This window comes from Urocampus carinirostris, chromosome 1 (assembly GCF_059441175.1).
Source record: "Urocampus carinirostris isolate Australia breed hairy pipefish chromosome 1, RoL_Ucar_1.0, whole genome shotgun sequence".
Lineage (NCBI taxonomy): Eukaryota > Metazoa > Chordata > Actinopteri > Syngnathiformes > Syngnathidae > Urocampus > Urocampus carinirostris.
The window spans coordinates 75,883,463-75,904,044 of NC_142349.1; the positions used below are offsets into that span (position 1 = coordinate 75,883,463).

At 42.2% G+C, this 20,582-nt stretch overlaps 2 protein-coding genes and 3 pseudogenes across 8 annotated transcripts in view; 3 read left to right on the top strand and 2 right to left on the bottom strand.

The window, feature by feature from the left end:
• The window catches only part of LOC148376976 (uncharacterized), a 96,715-nt gene extending 81,126 nt beyond the window's left edge, over positions 1–15,589 (top strand). Inside the window, exons 2-3 of one of the 4 annotated variants that reach the window (XM_088351651.1) lie at positions 11,289–11,891; positions 14,316–15,589. In XM_088351651.1, coding sequence (XP_088207777.1) covers positions 11,289–11,891; positions 14,316–14,437 — 725 coding nt within the window. In that variant the 3' untranslated portion in view covers positions 14,438–15,589. Of the gene's footprint in view, positions 1–11,288; positions 13,903–14,315 lie in introns of those variants that run through there. The other 3 variants (XM_088351633.1, XM_088351624.1, XM_088351642.1) reach the window with 3 other exon arrangements.
• LOC148376977 (uncharacterized) overlaps positions 1–20,582 on the bottom strand; it is a 141,748-nt gene that overhangs the window by 55,451 nt on the left and 65,715 nt on the right. The window lies entirely within an intron of this gene.
• LOC148376980 (uncharacterized) overlaps positions 1–20,582 on the bottom strand; it is a 126,192-nt pseudogene that overhangs the window by 39,954 nt on the left and 65,656 nt on the right. The gene's annotated exons all lie outside the window — the stretch shown is intronic.
• On the top strand, positions 2,874–6,517 carry LOC148376983 (uncharacterized; annotated as a pseudogene). Its single transcript, XR_015852543.1, has 2 exons — positions 2,874–3,068; positions 4,655–6,517. The product of XR_015852543.1 is annotated as an uncharacterized LOC148376983 (transcript).
• On the top strand, positions 18,301–18,390 carry LOC148376984 (U2 spliceosomal RNA; annotated as a pseudogene).

A 20,582-nucleotide genomic window follows, 5' to 3' on the forward strand; every position in this document is an offset into this window, starting at 1 on the left:
TGGGTTTTTTTTTGGGGGGGGGGCTCCTTATTTCCCTTTAATTTTCTTTGTTATTGTATGTGTTTGTCTTGCTGTCAGTCACCCCTCTTGAGGGACATGACCAGGTTAGATAGATAGTTAGATAGACTAGTGATCCCAAGAGCCAAGAAGAGAGCCGGAGGTTCGAGAGCCTTCTCCATTCGGGCCCCGGTGCTGTGGAACGCTCTTCCCCCTGAGGTGCGATCTGCAACGTCAGTGGAAATATTTAATTCTCGCCTTAAAACACACTTATATTTTTTTTTAATAGGAAAATCTTTATTTTCATTTTTACACAAATGAAGACATAAAAGTCTTTGCGTGAGCCTAGTGGACGAATATTTGACAAATTCGGTGTTGAGGCATTTAGGACAATATATGTTTGTATCTGCACATATTCTATAGAATATGAATAACTTATATTTTATGTTGACAATATCTGTGAAATATTTGCCTTCAGGTTTTAGATCAGGTGATGGTGTCATAATAGTCTGTGGTTTGCAATAATCTGTGGTCTGTGCAGCCATTTGAGACTCGTTGTGATTATCCTAACACAGAGCCAATGCAGGTTAGCTGAACTCGGGGTAATATGATCAAACTTTCTTGTCTCAGTTAAAAGCCTCGCTGCAGCATTTTGTACCAGCTGAAGGCTCTTGTTTCTTGACTTTGGGAGACCAGAGAGTAGTGCGTTAGTTATTGAGACGGGAAGTAACAAACGCGTGAATTATAATCTCCGCATCCGACGGAGACAGCTTAGGGCGAATTTTAGCAATGTTACGAAGATGGAAGAAAGCGGTTCTAGTCATTTTCTTCACGTGTGTTTGAAAGGACAGATCAAAGTCAAATATTGTTGTGGAAAACAGACTTGCATTTGTAGAATAGAGTTGCATACATTTAGAAATGTAGAAAGACTTGCTTACAGTAGTGAGGGAATGTTGACATCATTTCGAGAAGATCCTTGGCAAGACAGTTGAGTTTCCCTAAAAGGGCATGAGACCTGCAAGGTCCCTCTGTGCAAGGTCCCTCTGAGCAAACTGAGGCGAACAACATGTCCTAATAAGGGTACGACAACATCTTCCTTGTTGAGACGTCAGATCTCCTCCGCCTCTTGGGTTGTACTCAAATTGAAGCTATAAAAGCATTGTTATGTCTGGAGTTCTGTGAGTTCTTTGGGATGACGAAATAATGAGCTCCCCCTCATGGCAAGCCTCGGTGTACTTGATTAAATCACGTAAGAAGACTTAAAAAATATCGAACCTGCATTTTCTCCTACAATATGACACCTGAAATTTTGACAGTCACTCTGGGTATATTTGTCAATGTTCAGAGCCGTTTTTGAGAACAAGTCACGGCATTTAGATGGACCAATAACTAACATTTCAGTCTTTTCAGAGTGAGACAGGCCTCCAAATTTCCACAATTTAGTGTGGCAGATTCCTCCATCGGAAGATATAGTTGAGTGTCATCTGCGTAGCAATGGAAACTGGTATTATACTTGCGAATAATATCACCTAGTGGAAGCATGTCAACGCTGAAAAGAAGGTGGCCGAGTCCTGTGCCCTGCGGAACACCACAGGTAACACTAAAGGGCTCATTCCACCGTATTTAACACAGTACGTCCTATCTGAAAGGTAGGATCTGAACCTTAAGAGGACGGTTCCTGAGAGACCAATAAACTTTTCTAACGTTCTAGTAAGGTATTTTGGTCCACAGTGTATTTTGGTGTAAATATTGTTTGGAACAAGACATTTTCTAATAACTGATAAGGAAATTTCAAGCAATCGTTGAGAGCGCCGTCTAGTGGACGCATTTCAGAAAACTTTTCCCTTCTCACTTGGCTTTGCCACCTCAATAGTGATGGGAATTTCTTCTCTTTTAGAAAAGCGGCTTTTTCGGCTCGGCTCACTAAAACGGCCTCCAGCGGAGTTTCCGGATTAAATAAATACATGGAATAAAGCATCTGAAACATATTTTGTTTGTTTTCAAATATATTCGAAATAAATATGAAAAATGATGCCCTGAATTCAATGATTTTGAAAATCTTTATGGTACTATGTTATCAACGACTGTATTGTTTCAATTGAAGTGAATTTATTTATCTATCTACCTTGGTAATGTCCCTGAAAGAGGGTTGACCGACAGCAAGACAAACACATACAATAACAAAGAAAATAAAAGGGGAAAAAAAAAGCCAAAAAAAAAAAAAAACCACAAATTTTTTTGGGCCATGGCCAACCCAATTGCCCAAACACCCAAACAAGATAGGGACCTCGGCACCTAAAGTTGGTCATGCTTTTCACTCTTCTGTTCCACAGCAGGGCCCGACAGCTTTCGCTGGTTTACCCCTGCGGCATCATACGGGTGCCCAGCCCATCCTTAAGAACGCGTCCACAATCCCACTATCCTTTCACCACACCTCTCCACTCCTTTCTATCACCAAGAAGAGCTGTAGCTTCCACTAGATTTCGACCTCTTTCCTGAATTTATGCTTGGTTTAAACTTTTACATGGATTATACGAAGGAAAACACACAGAGAAGACGACACTCGTATTGACCTAACAAGTGAGAGAGAGAGAGAGAGAGAGAGAGAGAGAGAGAGAAAGAAAGAAAGAAAGAAAGAAAGAAAGAAAGAAAGAAAGAAAGAAAGGGGGCATTTCGAAGGGAGCCGGCTTATTAACTCCTTTCGTTCTTCAACAACTCAGCAGAGTGGAACTGTGAGATGGTATGATGCTAGGGGGCGATAGAGCACCAGAGATAGATGCCTAAAGAAGAAGAGAAGAACTGTACGTCACTTCCGCCATTGTCTAAGCCTTCGTGATGTTTTGTTCCAGTCAAGTGCATAATCTAACTCCATCTAACGGCATCTAACCCCTAACGGTTCAAAAACTGCATTTAACTCCGTAAAAGTTCAAAGGTAGTTAAAATGTGCGAGAGATGGAAAGGAAATTTGAAAGAGGAGCTTCGGGAAGTTCAAATTGACAACGAGGGAGAAGATCGTCGGCTAAACCAAGTTAGCATTAGCAAGGAGCTACGAGTTGTGTTGAACAGAGCAGGTTGGTCACTTTTATTTCCATAACATTTTTATTCTCCTAAATGTCAACATATTTTCCGATATAAGGGCAACACTGCTACCTTTTTGCGCGGTCGTGCCAAGTGGAAACTCACAAAGTTACGGGGAAAAGTCTCATTTAGCCCTACAAACTTTTTGGGTTTCAACCAGGTCTCACAAAGGCCAATAAGGTTAATATTCTGATCATTAATATGGTTATTGATAAGTAAAACCCTAATTGGTAGGGCGCCCGCTCCGAGACTGGGAGGTTGCAGGTTCAAGCCTCGGCCGAGTCATGCCTCAGACTTACAACATTGGTACCCGGTCCCTCCCTGCTTGGCGTTCAGCATTGGGATTTGGAATTGGGGGGTTTGCTCACCTAATGACTCCCAACACCTCAGTTGGGTTGAGCGAGGGGGCTGGGAATCCCCTCCTCTGAATCAATCTCCCAAAAAAGAGTCAGAAATGACTCTAGCCATCTCCCACTAGGGCTATATATATATATATATATATATATATATATATGTGGTATATAAAATGCTAAGCTTTATGTCACGGGTGATGGAGTCACCTAAAACTAGGGTGCAGTAGCCAGTAGAATGGTGGAGTGGGACTAGCTCGTGGGTCAAACAGAATTGCCAGATACAACCGAATGTTTGATCTTACATTACACATGGTCCAGTGTTTTTCCGAATTGCTCAGTCCACAACTGAATGGATTTGGGAGTACAGTTCATAAACATGCCCGGTTAAAGTCGCCGTCGACGATAAAGCTCCGTTGGGGTGTGAAAGCTGCTGTTTGATGATAGCAGCGGGCAGGAGATTTAGCGCTATGCTAACGTCAGCATCCGGCGAAACTGTTAGCGGTGGAAATTATACAGCAAACACAAAGACCACAGTTAACTCTCCTGGTACATAGTGAGCAGTGTGTGTCAATGGTTCGACTATTATTGTAGCACGTAGTCTCCAACCCCTGTTTTTACCAGAGTCTTCGTCTCGTTCGAGCCGGTGATGTAATGCGACGTCGGGAAAGCCAAGACTCCGTGATGGCAAAAGAAAATCCTCCAATTCCGGACGTTGTCGGTGGCGATCTGCAGCTCAAATTCACTCATTGTGGACGATGGATCTGGCGTTGGTTGAACATGCTTGGGAGCGCTGGTCTGTGTGGTCGCCTTCTTAGCTTAGCCTAAGCTTAGCTCAGCCTTTGCTCCGTCGTTGTCATTGTCGACAGGCGGGCAAATCTTCCAGGGAGATCCGGTGGTCTCTGTATATCCCTCGGGATGTAGTGGATATTATTGTAAATGCGAAGGGAGTCGAAGGGAAAATAAGAGGGATCAGGGGACACTGAAAAACAAAAGACAAACTGGAGCCCGAGCTGCAGCGTATGCACAACGCGAGAGACCAATGATATTTTCGTTTTTGTTATAGACATTTTAATTGAGGTTCTGTGTTGTTTTTGTCTCCATTGGTTAGATTTATTAAATGAATGCAGTCTATATTATTTATTTATACATTTTGCCATTTATCTGTTTCAGTATTATGTCGTAGATTCTAAATGATGCGAAACCTATGTGTGTCTTGTGTCCCACAGATGTCAGTGAAGAATTCCTGCCTCCTGTCCGGCAGGAACCAGAGTTTCCTGACATTAAAAAGGAGGAGGATGTGGAGCCTGTTTGTGTTAAAGAGGAGGAGACACTTTTCACAGAGTTGCCGGTGACTGAGACCTCTTTAACTCCTGGGAGTCAGGTAAAACATGAAGAGAACTGCCAGGAGCCTCCAAGCATCAACTCCCGTCAACACGTGAAAACTGATGATGAGGACACGTCCAACTCTGCAGACACTGATGGCGACAGACAGTCAGAAGCTGATAACAAGTGTTCTCAGTGTGGGGAAACGTTTCAGTTTGAATATAGTTTGAAGTTGCATATGAGAATCCACACAGGGGAGAAGCCTTTTTCCTGTTCAATCTGTGGTCTAAAATTCAGCCATAAATCAAAACTAAACATTCACTCAAAAACCCACACTGGCGAGAAACCTTTTGCCTGCAAGGTTTGCGGTAAGAAATTCAGCCGGAAAGAATATGTAAAAACACACACAAGAACCCACACTGGTGAGAAACCTTTTGCCTGCAAGGTTTGTGGTAAGAAATTCAGCTGGAAAGAAAACGTAAAAACACACACAAGAACCCACACTGGTGAGAAGCCTTTCTCCTGCTCATTTTGTGGTGAATCATTCAGCCGAAAGGCACACTTAAAAGTACACACAAGAACCCACACTGGTGAGAAGCCTTTTTCCTGCTCAGTTTGTGGTCAAAAATTCAGCATTCAAGGAAACTTGAAAAAACACTCAACAATCCACACAGGGGAGAAGCCTTTCTCCTGCTCAATTTGCGGTCAATCATTTAGCTTAAAGGACAGCTTACATAGGCACACAAGAATCCACACTGGTGAGAAGCCTTTTGCCTGTTCAATCTGTGGTCTAAAATTCAGACGGAAATCAAACCTAGACTCACACACAAGAACCCACACTGATGAGAAACCTTTTTCCTGATCAATTTGCAGTCAAAAATTCACCGAGAAAGTAAATTTGAAAAACCACGCTACAACCCAAACTGGTGAGAAGCCTATTCCCTGCTCAGTGTGCGGTCAAAGATTCAGCCAAAAACAAAGTTAAAAAATACACACAAGAAGCCACACTGATGAGAAGCTTTTTTCTTGCTCAGTTTGCGGTGAATCATTCAGTCGGAAAGAATACTTAAAAACACTTACAAGAACCCACACTGGCGAGAAGCCTTTTTCATGCTCAGCTTGCAGTCTTAGATATTCAAGTCAAGCCAAAGCCATCCCCTGATCTAAAACCTACATGAGGGTAAATAATACACAGTTATTGTCAACATAAAATAGAGGTTATTCATATGTTATAGAATAGAAGTGCGTTTTCAGCCTAGATTTAAAAATTTTCACTCAGGTTGCCGATAGAATCTCAGGAGGAAGAGCATTCCACAGGACCGGGGCCCGAATCCAGAACACTCTCGAACCTGCGGATCCCTTCTTGGCTCTTGGGATCACTAGTCGTCCGTCATTTTTGTATAGTATGCTTAATCGTATTTGCTCAAAAGTGTATATCCAACCATATTGTATGGCCCTTTTCGGCTTCTCCGAGTTTTCCTTGTTTCTTTGTTTAAAAGTGTTGGTACTGTCCCAGGGGAGAGGGGCAGAGGGAGTTTCTTTTCCTGTTTCTTTGTCTCAGTACTATTCCACCCCTGTGACTTCAATAAAACACAGCGCAGTGGGGGAAGGGCCGCGGCCAGCGAGATGAAAGGAACCTTCTCCAACTGCAGTTGTCTAGAAAACTGCAAAAGTCTTTGCCTGAATTTCCTTCTAGGATTAGTCAATATTTTTTAGCTCTCCCACACGTAAGTGATCACTTTAGACACGACATTTTTGGTGCCGAAACCCGGGAAATCTCATTCGGGCGGACAACCGCCGCAGACAAAGGACGCCAAAGAAAGCTGACGTCAGCGCTTCCCTTTAAAGAAGCGGGCCTCTGAATTCTTGCTTCGGCCGGCCACCTGGAGACGATTTCCCAACAGACCAGGCGAAAGAAGAGGCATCAGGTATTTGTACTTAAAATGGTTTCGCACCACCATTTTTAACATTAAAATGGATGAATAAAACAAGGATACGAGTCAGACGTTAAAGAAGGATAAAAAGAGGTGAGTGGGATCAGTGCGCGCAAGAGTCAAGGGACTCGATCGTTTTTCACAGTCCGGTAAAAATAGAATGGATCACGTTATCCAAGGATTCATTTGAGAAAAAAAGATTAAGCCATGACTCATTTAGAAACGAGTTTCTTGAGGCGGATAACGCGGTAGTGTAAATTACCGTATTTTCCGCACTATAAGGCATACCTAAAAGCCTTTAATTTTTTCAAAAGCTGACCATGCGCCTTATAATACAGTGCGCCTTATATATGGATCAATATTAAGTCGCAAAGTCTTGCAACTAAAGCAAGCAGCCGCCGACTCGATTTTTTCCCCCGAACGTGGAGTAGTCCGCGGTGTATCCTGGGATTTATATACCGGCGTTTCATTGGCTAACCAATGTGTCAATCATCATTTGAATCGGTCACTATTGGCTAAAGTTATTCGGAGGTAAAGGGGGCGGATTCTTTTTTTCATTTAAAGGCTCGCATAGGCTAAAGGGGCGAAACCAAGCCTCCAATTGGCCAAAAAAGATGAATGTGAATAACACGTTGGGTTGCACTATGGCTTAGAGAAAACAGTTTTTACTATTCTGTATTTGTAAATATTTTACTGTCCTGGATTTACTACACTCATGGTTGTAAGAAGACCATGGTTGCGTATCATTATTGAACTTGAGAACTTAGGTGAGTTATGCGGCTTTCTATTTTCCCGGTATCTTGTTTTAGAACGATCTTGATGTTTCTGTGATGAGTCTATTTTTAAACTAAAGTGTTTATTGTCATATGCACAGTAAAGAACCCTGTTTCCCTGCACAATAAAATTCTTACTTTGCTGTCCACACAGTTGCCAGTAAAAAATAAAATGGAAACTAAGAAATGTTTGTTTGGTGACATCGTACGGACACCGCCTCCGCACGTGTCTGAGACACATATTTGCTTCTTTGCGACCCGTCGGAATGTTAAGGGGGTAATAAGTTTGACTCAACTATCTGACTGTTTTCTCGACGTTCCCATTGTAGCGCCTTATAATCCGGTGCGCCTTATGTATGGAAGATATAGGACCAAAAACAATTTTTTTGGGGGGGTGCGCCCTATAACCCGGTGCGCCTCATAGTGCGGAAAATACGGTAAAGGTTCGTACGTATAAAACCGGACTCTGCTCGTCGGAGTAGAAATTGAAAGACAACGGATCCCCTCACAGGGGATGTTGTACCACATACGGAGCGCGGGCCCCAAGTGGTCCCAAAGACTTTTTTGCTCCGAATTTTTTCAGTTTTTTTTTGTTGAAAATCGATAAATGAAGGACTGAAAAGTTTAGGAAGAAAATGATTGAGTGATTTTAGATACGTTAATTCAAGATAAAGGCAGATTAATACCGAAAAGGATCAAATATTCCCGTTTTTTAGTTCAAAATTGGTAAATGAAGGACTAGGAAAACTGAGAAAAATCAGAGTGAATTGGAATATATTAATTTGAGATAACGGCAATTTTTATGTAAAAATATTGAAACCCGTTAAATACTTTCTTTTCAAAGAAAAATATGGAAGAAAGTTATCTCTCATCTCATTAGTTGCACCGCTTATCCTCAGTAGGGTCGCGGGGGTGCTGGAGCCCATCCCAGCAATCATCGGGCAGTGGGCAGGGGACACCCTGAACTGGTTGCCAGCCAATCGCAGGGCACACAGGGACAGATAACTCGATAGCTCATTGACACCTGGGGACAATTTGGACATGCCAATCCACCTGAAATGCATGTTTTTGGAATGTGGGAGGAAACCGGCGTGCTCGGAGGAAACCCACGCAAGCACGGGGAGAACATACAAACTCTGCAAAGGAAGTATGGTCGCTGGATTTGAACCCACACAGGAGGTTCCCAAGACCTTAGAACCGTGCCTGCCTGGAAATACAAATGAGTAAGACAATTAGCTGCGGATGATTTTACGTCATTTTCACATTAAATTGGTGAGCTAAAGTCGTGGTTTTAATTGGGTTGAAGGAAAAATGCAATTGTATTTGAGAAAGAGAGACAAGGAGCATACAAGGAAGAAAAAGATAAAGAGAAAAATGAAGGAGAAAGGTAATTAAATATTTAAAAAAAAAAGATAATTTGTTGAAAATAAAGTGAGAATTACCTTAATACCATTGATTGGGACAAATACTTATTGAAACATGAATATTTTGTTTGTTTGTACATGATTCAATTGTTTGTTTGTTTGTACATGATTCAAATTGAATCTTTTCTTCCGGCGCCGTCACGAATGGCAGCCACTCCAGCAGCTCCCGTGTTATTTTCGATTGTTCTCGATTGTTCTCAGCTCAGGGATGCTGCTGGAAATGTGAATTTCCCTTCGGGGATGAACAAAGTATCTATCTATCTATCTATCTAAATAACTTGAATTGTGTCAAATTTAGCTGAATAAAATCAAGGGTGAGTTTGATAGAGAATGTTAGGATTGGGATTTATGTCGTTAATTTGGCCATCAAATGAGTGACATTGAAATTGGAAAGACTAATGGAAAACCAAATGGAGAACATTTATCAACTCGTGGTTCGAACCGTGGACAAAACAGTATGACTTTAATGGGAAACTCACAGAGCAATCGGTTAATAAGTTGAAGGACAAATTAGAGTTAGTGGAATGCATCACTCCAATATTGAGTTAATAACAACCACAGAGGATGACCACACGCAGTCAGACTAAGAAGAGAGAGAGAGAGCATTTCGAAGGGAGCCGGCTCATTAACTCCTTTCGTTCGCCAACAACACAGCAGAGGGGAATTGTGAGATGGTATGATGCTAGGGGGCGATAGAGCACCACAGAGATCGATGCCAACCAAAGAAGAAGAGTAGAATTAACGTCACTGCCGCCATTTCCAACTCCTTTGTGGCGTTTCGCTCCAGTCGTGTACACAATCTAACTCCGTCTAACTGCATCTAACCCCTAAATGTTCAAAAACTGCATTTAACTCCTTAAAAGTTAATAGGTGGCTAAAATGTGCGAGAGATGGAAAGGAAATCTGAAAGAGAGAACGAGCAAGAAGATCGACGGCTAAACCAAGTTAGCATTATCAAGGAGCTACGAGTTGTGTTGAACAGAGCAGGTTGGTCACTTTTATTTCCATAACATTTTTATTTCCTGAATTTCAACATATTTTCCATTATAAGAGCAACACTGCTACCTTCTTTTCACGGTCGTGCCAAGTGGACCACACAAAGTTACGGGGAGAAGTCTCATTTTGCCCTACAAACTCATTTGGTTTCAACCAGGTCTCACAAAAGCCAATAAGGTTAATATTGTGATCACTAATATGGTTATTGACAAGTAGAGCTTTGGAAGCTAGTGATCTCATATTCGGAAGGCCAAGCTTCAGCGCTGTGGACCGAGCTGAACCCTTTACTGAGTTTTGAACCTTAGTGGTGATAACCTCCACATAATGATGCTCCCAGACCAGGATCTTGTGCCACAGCAGATGCGGCCCGAATTCCATACCACAGGAATACTGTTGATGCGAGGGAGTCACAGTTCCACTGCAGGATGGTGAGGTGGGATTGGGGGGGAAGTTGCGCCTTTCTTTCTATCTGGCCCCAGAAATACACATCACTATAGTTGAGTCACTGAGCTTTATGTTACAGGTGATGGAGTCACCTAAAACTAGGGTGCGGGAGCCAGTAGACCGAGTTGGAGTGGGACGAGCTAGGGGGCTGAATTTATTATGTGTCTGGATTGACTCACCGCGGTTGGCAAGCCGTTTAGGGCTAATCCCAACCGGACTAGCAGTTTCACTACAACTCACGCTAGCACTGGTGTCCGCGACATCTAACATTTTCCTTTTAAACTGCTCTAGGTCATGGACAGGTCCCTCTAGAAGGGTTAACTGCCTACAGAAGCGGGAGCAACCCTTACAACAATACTTACTCACTTGTGAGCAGTCAGAAGCCGAGCAGCGTCTTAGTGTCTTACAGAGGTCGCGCCTTCACCGGCGATCAGCAGCAATTGCTCGTGGCTCTTACCTTACGCCAATCGTCCGAGATACTTACCTGAAACTTTTCAGTTTTTCAAGATGAAAAAAATCTCAGTCCAGAATTTTGACATAGCAGGAATCTGACATGTCTCACTCTAACCCTTTACTGCATGGGCGCCCCCTGGCGTTCGCTAAAAAAAATGCACAAATTGGCTGCATCGTTGCATAAGTTGCAAAGTTTAAAGCTTTTGGGTAGCGGCTTATAGTCCGAATTTTACGGTATGTAACATTGTGCATTGTCTATCACTGACGGAATAATTGGAATCAGTCCTTCAAAGCTGAGCACTTTGTGTTCCTAAATGCCAATATTTAGGAGAGACTAATGAAATTTACGTTTTTGTTATACACATTTAATTGAGGTTGTGTTCGTTTCTGTCTCCTTTAGAAGTATTACATAAATGGAGTCTATATATTTATACATTTTGCCATTTATGTGTTTTGGTACTATGTCATATATTTTGGATGATATAAAACTTATGTGTGTCTTGTGTCCAACAGATGTCAGTGAAGAATTCCTGCCTCCTGTCCGGCAGGAACCAGAGTTTCCTGACATTAAAAAGGAGGAGGAGGATGTGGAGCCTGTTTGTGTTAAAGAGGAGGGACTTTTCACAGAGTTGCCGGTGACTGAGACCATTTTAACTCCTGGGAGTCAGGTAAAACATGAAGAGAACTGGCAGGAGCCTCTAAGCACCAAGTCCCGTCAACACGTGAAAACTGATGATGAGGACACGTCCGACTCTGCAGACACTGATGGCGCCGAACTGTCAGAAGCTGATAACAAGTGTTCTCAGTGTGGGAAAACGTTTCCATTCAAATATCGTTTGAAGTTGCATATGAGAACCCACACAGGGGAGAAGCCTTTTTCCTGCTCAGTTTGCGGTAAAAAATTCGCCTATAAAAACAGTTTAAAAGACCACACAAGATCCCACACTGGTGAGAAGCCTTTCTCTTGTTCAGTTTGCAGTAAAAAATTCAGCCATAAAAACAGCTTAAAAACCCACACAAGAACCCACACTGGTGAAAAGCCTTTTTCCTGCCAAGTTTGTGGTCAAAAATTCAGCCAAAAACATGCCCTAGAAGACCACACTAGAATCCACACTGGTGAGAAGCCTTTTTCCTGTTCAATTTGTTGTCAGAAATTCAGGCGCAAACGGACCTTGAAAATCCACACAGGAGTCCACACTGGCAAGGAGCCTTTTTCTTGCTCATTTTGTTGTCAATCATTCAGCCAAAGGGCACACTTAAAAACACACACAAGAACCCACACTGGTGAGAAACCTTTTTCCTGCTCAGTTTGCGGGCAAAGATTCAGCCAAAAGCATGTCTTAGAAGACCACACCAGAATCCACACTGGCGAGAAGCCTTTTTCCTGTTCAATTTGTGGTCAGAAATTCAGGCTCAAACGGGCCTTAAAAATCCACACAGGAGTCCACACTGGCAAGAAGCCTTTTTCCTGCTAATTTTGTGGTGAATCATTCAAGTCAGGTCAGGTCATTTTTATTTGTATAGCCTTAATCACACAGAGTCTCAAAGGGCTTCACAGGTCATTACTATTTTTTTAGACCATTACTACACCATCCTCTGATCTGGAACCAACAGGTATTATCCACAAAAAGTATAGGTTATTCATATGCTATAGAGTAGAAGTGTGTTTTAAGCTTAGATTTAAATATTTCCACTGCGGTTGCAGATCTAATCTCAGGGGGAGGAGCATTCCACAGCACTGGTACCAGCTCGGTAGCCTCCCTTGGCATTAAGGTTTGGAATTGGGGGATTTGCTCACCGAATGACTCCCAACACAGCAGTTGGGACCCACCTACCAGTGGTGCCGGGGAGCCCCGAAAGGGATACGAAGAGGTCCAAACTTCACTGCAAACAGTCGTTTCCCTGTCTGTCTATCTATACATCTATTTGCCCCGCCGGGGATAACGAAGACGACATTGCAGTGCTCAACAAACAAACTGCACCGGTGCCCGAATGGAGAACGCTCTCAAACCAGCGGAACACTTCTTGGCTCTTGGGATCACCAGAAGACCGGCGCTCTCAGAACAAAGGGGGAAATTAAATCTGAAAAATATGAGGGAGCAAGTCCTTGCATGATTTTGTATACTACCAACAGAACCTTAAAATCACATCTTAGGCTAACAGGGAGTCAATGCAGGTTAACCAAAATTGGGGTGATGTGATCGGACTTTTTTGTCCTAGTTAAAAGCCTTGCTGCAGCATTTTGTACCAGCTGAAGGCTCTTGGTTTTGGACTTAGGGAGACCGGAGAGTAGTGCATTATTCATTGAGACGGGAAGCAACAAACACGTGAATTATAATCCCCGCATCCGACTGAGACAGCATAGGGCGAATTTTAGCAATGTTGCCAAGATGGAAGAAAGCAGTTTTAGTAATTTTCTTCACGTATGGGTATAAGGACAGATCGGGGTCAAATATAACACCTGAATTTTTGACAGAGTCACTGGGTGATATTACATTCGTCAATGTTCAGAGACGTTTTTGTGAACAAGTCATAGCATTTGGATGGACCAATAACTAACATTCCGGTCTTTTCAGAGTCAAGACGTAAGAAATTGAGCGATATCCACTCTGTTATCTCAGTGAGGCAGGCCTCCAAATTTCCACAGTTTAGTGTAGCAGATTCCTCCATCGGAAGATATAGTTGAGTGCCATCTGCGTAGGAATTGAAACTGATATTATACTTGCGAATAATATCACCTCTTGAAAGCATGTCAATGCTGAAAAGAAGGGGGCCAAGTCCTGAGCCCTGCGGAACACCACAGGTAACACTAAAGGGCTCATTCCACCATATTTAACACAGTACGTCCTATCTAAAAGGTAGGATCTGAACCATAAGAGGACGGTTCCTGAGAGACCAATCAACTTTTCCAACGTTCTAGTAAGATATGATGGTCCACAGTGTCAAAAGTAGCCCTAAGGTCCAGCAGCAGCAGCAGGAGTGATGAAGCCAGTAGATCATCCACCAAAAAATATCAAAGATGTTTAACCCATTTTCAAATTTTGTCAGTGAATATGTTTTCGATGTAATCTGATAAATTTGATGAACACTCCCAATTTCCCAAATATATAAAATTTACTTAAGAATCTCCCCTGTTATTGGATTACATGTCTTATTTTTCTTTTTACTTTCCCTATTCATATTCTTTCCTTTTCTCTATATTTATTCAGCACTTTTTGTTGTTTTGGACTTGATGACTCGGTAGTGTTGTGAGGCTGCTCCATACCTGTTTTGTTTGGAATGATGAAATGTTAAATTAAAAAAATAGAAAAAAAACACACAAAACCTGAAAATATTGCAGCCATTTACAAAAAAATGGGTTTTGGTGTATTTCATGGAACGTTTTTTGGTGTAAATGTTGTTTGGAACAAGACATTTTCTAACAACTGAAATTTCAAGCAATCATTGAGAGCGCCGTCTAGTGGACGCATTTCAGAATACTTTTCCCTTCTCACTTTGATTTGCGACCTGAATGGTGATGGGAATTTCTTCTCTTTTTAGAAAAGCGGCTTTTTCGGCTCGACTCACTAAAGCAGGCGGGCTCCCTTCGCCCTCAGTGGGCTCTAAATACATGGATTCAAGACACCATAACGTTTCTGCTTGTTTTGACTTTGTTATCATAACCTTTATTGTTTGAGGTGAACTTTGGCCCCATTTAAACTTTTCCATGGATTATATCATACCTGACACGCTTCATGGCTCCATGCCCTTACAAAATGGTGTATTTTCCCTTACAAAATACAAAAAAATCTTACAGCATTTTTTTTCCAAACGTGTTTATTAATGTAGTTTAACATGTTGTATTGTACATGTGTTTCGTTATATCATGATGTACATATTCTTAACAATAAAATAAGAAATAAAATAAGAAAAAAGGTCAGGAACAATTGTTGTCAGCGTAACTAAAGATAGATAGATAGATACTTGATTCATCCCCGTAGGGAAATTCACACTTCCAGCAGTCTACCCCGTTGTTTAATAACAGATGAACATGATGCCCGAGGGGTGCTTGTAGCGGAGCGGATGACGTCACGCCAGTCCAAAATTTCGACATCCCTGCGGCAGATGGAAAACTTTTCTTTGTGAAAATCCAGGGATACACCACCTCGTGTTAGCAAGTCCACCTCCTCTCCGATTCCCCCCGGCTTTCGTGTCTCTGTTTAGCGGCCGGGATAGCTCCGGGTGGCTACACGTTAGCGTCCGGAATGCTAAACGTGAGCCACGTTCCGCAAAACACAGCAACTGCGCTCCCTGTGCGCTTCGATGTTTTCCACCAGCACTCGATGATCTTATTTGGTCGTGAGTTCGCATTTACCATGATTACGGATGGTACCGAAGACTTATAACGCCGCTTCGCTAGCTCCGGCTCTTCCTCCTTAGGCCCCTTCATCACGCCGGCACGAGAATTCCTCAGTGCAAGGAGTTGAAATTCCTTGAATACACGCATTTTCGTGCGCTAAAACCCATGTCCATAGGATAGAAGTAATCCATAGTGTAGTTGTCAAAACGGGAAGAAAAAACACCGAAGATAGGAGCAGACAATAAAACAATAGGGCAGCTGCTGGAAAAGGCAGCCGCTCGTGGCAGCGCCGCTTTAAGCAATAGTGATGTCATAAAATGTCCATTAATAACACTTTAAAATTACAATTGTATATAAAGATATTTTTTGGGAGGAAAAACTTTGTTGGCATTTCTATTTTGTAAACCAAACCACATTATCATCCATTGATGCTTGTATTTGAAATTGCAAACAGGGACCGAAAATACAAACCTTTGCAGCCTTGTGACGGGGAAACATGTTTTTTATAAGCCTTGTAAAGTGATCAGAAATTGTTGGAGGTATGCTGTGCTCTGCCGTGAAATGGTAAAACATCACTTCTGCAGCTGTTGAGGAGTCTTCCGGTGTAGTGCCTAATTTCGACTCCCCTGCAAAATCCTCCCCCCCTCGCGTTAAGGCGCATTCTGCTGCGCTTCCGACAATAGCTTTATTGTTTTGATAAGCTTATTATATAGAATACTGTTAGGTTAACCCCAACACTTATAAAACTTGCACTCAAAGAAGACACAGAGACGTGGGTATGACTTACTTGCAAGGAGAATGACCATAGACTGCCTGTTACACTCTGAAAAAGTCTATTTCGTCCTTGCCTTTTTATTGTATTAGGAACACCCTAGTTTACATGTTTCTATTGCTAAAGTAAGGGGGAGTGACTAAAAAACAGTTTTAGATCTGTTTTCAAAATGACATCTTATCGTATCAACACCTGTTTAAACTTACAACAACATGTTATCGTATCAACAATATTACTACTATTGAACTAGGCGAGAATGGCACACTAAGCAAGAATAGAACACAGTATGCAACAGTGGAATAACTTATTTATAGTTTGGGGCGCCAGTGGCTCAGGAGGTAGGCATCAAGAGATCACATGTTCGATCCCGGGCTCCTCCGTGTTACATGTCGAAGTGTCCTTGGGTAAGACACTGTACCCCTAATATCCCCAATAAGCAGGTTAGCGCCTTACATGGCTGCACGGCCTCTATTGGGAAATGTGAAGCACACTGTAAAGTGCTTCGGGAAGTCTTGACTTGAAAAGTGCTATAAAAATGCAGATCATTTAATTTAAATCCATCAAATACAATTGCTATTGTCAGAAGCGGCAGACGGATGCGCACAATATCATCAAACGCTCGCTTTGTTTGCAACGGAAAAATACATACCGGATAGAGGCTACCACGGCGAACTCGTTTGACTTGATTGATTTGACGTTTGGTGATAGTCGGTACCCATCATTGACAAATTTGCGTTTTTCTGTGCAGATTTTCTTGTACGTCTTACACGTCTAAAAATGCATAACAAACGTACTTTGTACGGCAAAAACGTACAGCTTGACAGGTATGCAGATTGAACTGTCAATAGGCGGCACATTTGAACAAAGATGCACAAAATAATTTGCTGTAATGGGGAACACAGCTGAAAAAAAATAACAAGACATCTATCCATCCATTGTCTGCGCCAATTATCCTCAGTCGGGTCGCGGGGGTGCTGGAGCACATCCCAGCTGTCTTCGGGCAGTGGGCAGGGGACACCTTGAACCGGTTTCCAACCAGTTGCAGTGGAACAAAGAATGACAATGGAGTCATTTCATTTTTTTTTTTTATGGACACATTTTGGAAAAATATTTTTGATGGGCCAAGCAACATTCAAGAAGTGGATTACAAGTGATCGTCACATGAATGGTGGGGCACGCGTCAAGGCCATCATCAAAACTGGAACACAAAGGACATTCAAGACTATACGTCTGCTTGAAGTCACATCAGAGTCTTGTTAATGACAAAATGTTTACATGTATGAGGAAGATTGATCAATTTTGATGGTATTATCTAGGTTGTCCACAATTGATGATTTATAAACACAGAGAGGAAGTTGATATAAAGTCATTATGGACCGTTTGGAATCATTTAAATTTTATTTTGTGATACAAAATAAAGGGAGGAATATTTATAAGCGTTAAGCTTCTACTAAATAAAGGTATTATGTTCGTTTTTGCTGTAAAAATTGTTTTCTGAATACGCTCTCGATCTAACTTGTTTGTTATGCTCAACATAATGAACACATCATATTAGAGGGTTTTACATTTCTTGCCAGGATCAGAAGCATCAAGGTGATTTTGAAGAACTACCGTGAATTCCAGACTATAGAGTGCACCTGATTATAAGCCGCACCCATCACATTTTAAGGGGACACATTTTTTTGTCCATACACAAGCCGCACCTGTATATAAGCCGCATGCACCACATCCGAGAATGTAACACAAACACAAAATTAATCCAAGCCAAACTTCAAGTCCCACGATTGAAACTGAATGTCCTTCACTGCAGCACACAATCTAAAAATCACGGCCCCCAAAATGAACGTAAAATAATATAGGTACTTAATGTTTGATGCAAACCTGCAGATTCTGGGTGCCCGTTGATAGTAATCCAAGAAAAAAAAGTGTATATTTCCAAAGATAAGGGTGGGAAAAATATGTATCCACTATTGTCCGCCGTGTCCACAAAAACCCGCGTTTTCTCCGCCCCTCTTTTTTAATTGGCCCGTTCAGAATAAGTGTCTCAAATAAATACAAATAAATAAATCACAAAAATATACAGTTGCAAATACATATTACACATATTTACAAAGAAAGACGGTACACCGAGAGAGTTTTCAAAGCTTTAATAATAATAATATAACTTTCATCCTAAACCGTGCCTTTGACAGGTAGCAAGTCGCTACTAGTAACACGCTCGCAAAACAGTAAAAAGGTCTGTCAAAAAAAAAAAAAAAACGTACTTGTAACTGTGGTTCCGAAGTTGTATAATTGTTGAAAATGGGAGATACCATGATCATCGCCACGGATGAAGCAGCTTGAACCAACTGTGGTTTTAGAATTGTGTACTATGCCGGCTGTGTTTTTTAAACTGCATCGGCATGGAACTGATCATTGATTTTTGCAATTGGGAGATGGAATAAGAGCTTGCTCTGTCCACTCCGCACATCGGCCCGGTATTGCAGTACCTCCGGGAACGGTGCATTCGCAATGATCGCAGCAAGGCTTTAAGGCTAGGACCTTAGCTTGGCCTTTTGGCTGAAAGTAAGAGTCCCGGCTCCCAGGCTTTGTAGCGTATTATGAACTGACCGACAACGGATAATGGATAATGAATAACGAAGATAGAACAATAACCCTTAAAAATCCCTCCCCCACTTGCAAAAGTCACGGTAATCCATCCTCATCTTCCTAATTATAAATGACGACATTTAAGTTGTATTTCTCAGTTTTGGAAAGAAACTGTCATGTTGATGATGTCCCATCCTCCCTCATTCCAATTCACGCCAGCATTACGCTCACATAGAACACTACATGTGTAGCAGCTTTGATTCCATCTATATCGGACTGGTCGAATGCTTTTAGCTTGAAAGCTTCGTCATGAGCCTTCTATATGCAATTTGTACGATGAGGGTATGTTTACGCTCAGGAGTTGCAGTCTTCCTCGGCGCATACATTCCACCGGTCTAAATCTTACCTTATATACTTGAGCGCCGCTGGCTGCCTTAAAAAAAAATTACATAATATGGCCGCATCACTGAATAATTGTGTAGAATTTGTTTCCCTTCGGGGATGAATAAAGTATCTATCTATCTATCTATTTTGGAAAAAAGTAGCGGCTTAGAGTGCGGAATTTACGGTATAGGTAATAGGAAAACACGTTTGATTTTATTTAGGTTAACCAAAGCACTAAGCATTTACATTTGTAAAATTGTGCAATCAGAACCTAGCAACAAGAAATTGAGAATACAGGTACGATGAACTGGAGGCAATACTGGGATGCAAGTAAACGTCTAAATTGAAATTTTTAATGAAAACATTGCATGCAACAAGATTAGACACAAAACTTCAGAGTAAACGTGATATTAAAATTTTGAAAGGAATACGAAATGAAGAGTATCAAGATAAAGAAGCGAAGAAAATGTTTACAAAAGTTATGCTTAAAGACTGGTTTAAAATGATGATACATCGTTTCTGATTTCGAAAAAAAAAAAGAAAATGAAGAACGAATCATAACAATGGTAATCAAAAGGGTTATATTTGGCTGGTTGATGATTTAACAAGTGGGTTGATTCTAATTTAAGTCACATTTATATGTTTATATAAAATGTCTCAAAAGACTGCACAGGATTACAATTACACTAATGATGATGATAGTAAAGCAATTCATTCAGTGACTGAAACAGTGCAATTACAGACCAAATAGACTGACTATTCTGAAGAGGAAATTGTTTGGACTGTATTTGATTTAGAATCTTGTGATCCGGTGGTTGTCGAGTCCACCGAGGCGGACCAATAGGATGATTTTTTTTTTTTTTTTTCCAACATGGCGGCGCGACTACACGCAGCGGCTGGTGTCCCTCCAGCACCCGAGGAGGATGTGGCAGGGCCTCCAACACATCACCAACTTCAGAGGCCACAACCTGGCAGCTGTTGAGGCTGAGGCTTCACTAGCTGAGGACCTTAATCAGTTCTTCGCTCGCTTTGAAGCTGGTAGGCCACAAACAGCCACATCACACCTACCAACAACCAGCAGCAACTCTCTCACATTTAAGGAGCACGAAGTTAGGCGTGCGCTGAAAACTGTTAACCCCAGGAGGGCAGCTGGCCCGGATGGAGTACCAGGGAGGGTACTCAGGGACTGTTCCAATCCGCTGGCTGGGGTCTTCACCACCATCTTCAACCGGTCCCTGTCACAGGCGACCGTCCCACCTTGCCTCAAAACCTCCACCATCATTCCCATCTCCAAAAAGTCAGCAGTGGAAAGCCTCAACGACTACAGGCCTGTAGCTCTTACGCCTGTGGTCATGAAGTGCTTCGAGAGGTTAGTGTCCCGGCACATCAAAAACTCCCTGCCACTCACACTGGACCCCCACCAGTTTGCCTATAGGGCAAACCGCTCCACTGACGACGCCATAAACACAGCACTTCACACCGTGCTGAAACACCTGGATCACCGGGGGAGCTACGTCAGAATGCTCTTCCTGGACTTCAGCTCAGCCTTCAACACCATTATCCCGGAGATCCTGGTGGAGAAACTTGCACACCTAGGACTCTCTCCCTCCATCTGCCACTGGATAATGGACTTCCTCTCCAACCGCCCACAGTCGGTGAAACTCGGTACCCACGTCTCTCCCACCCTAACACTGAACACTGGCTCCCCCCAAGGTTGTGCACT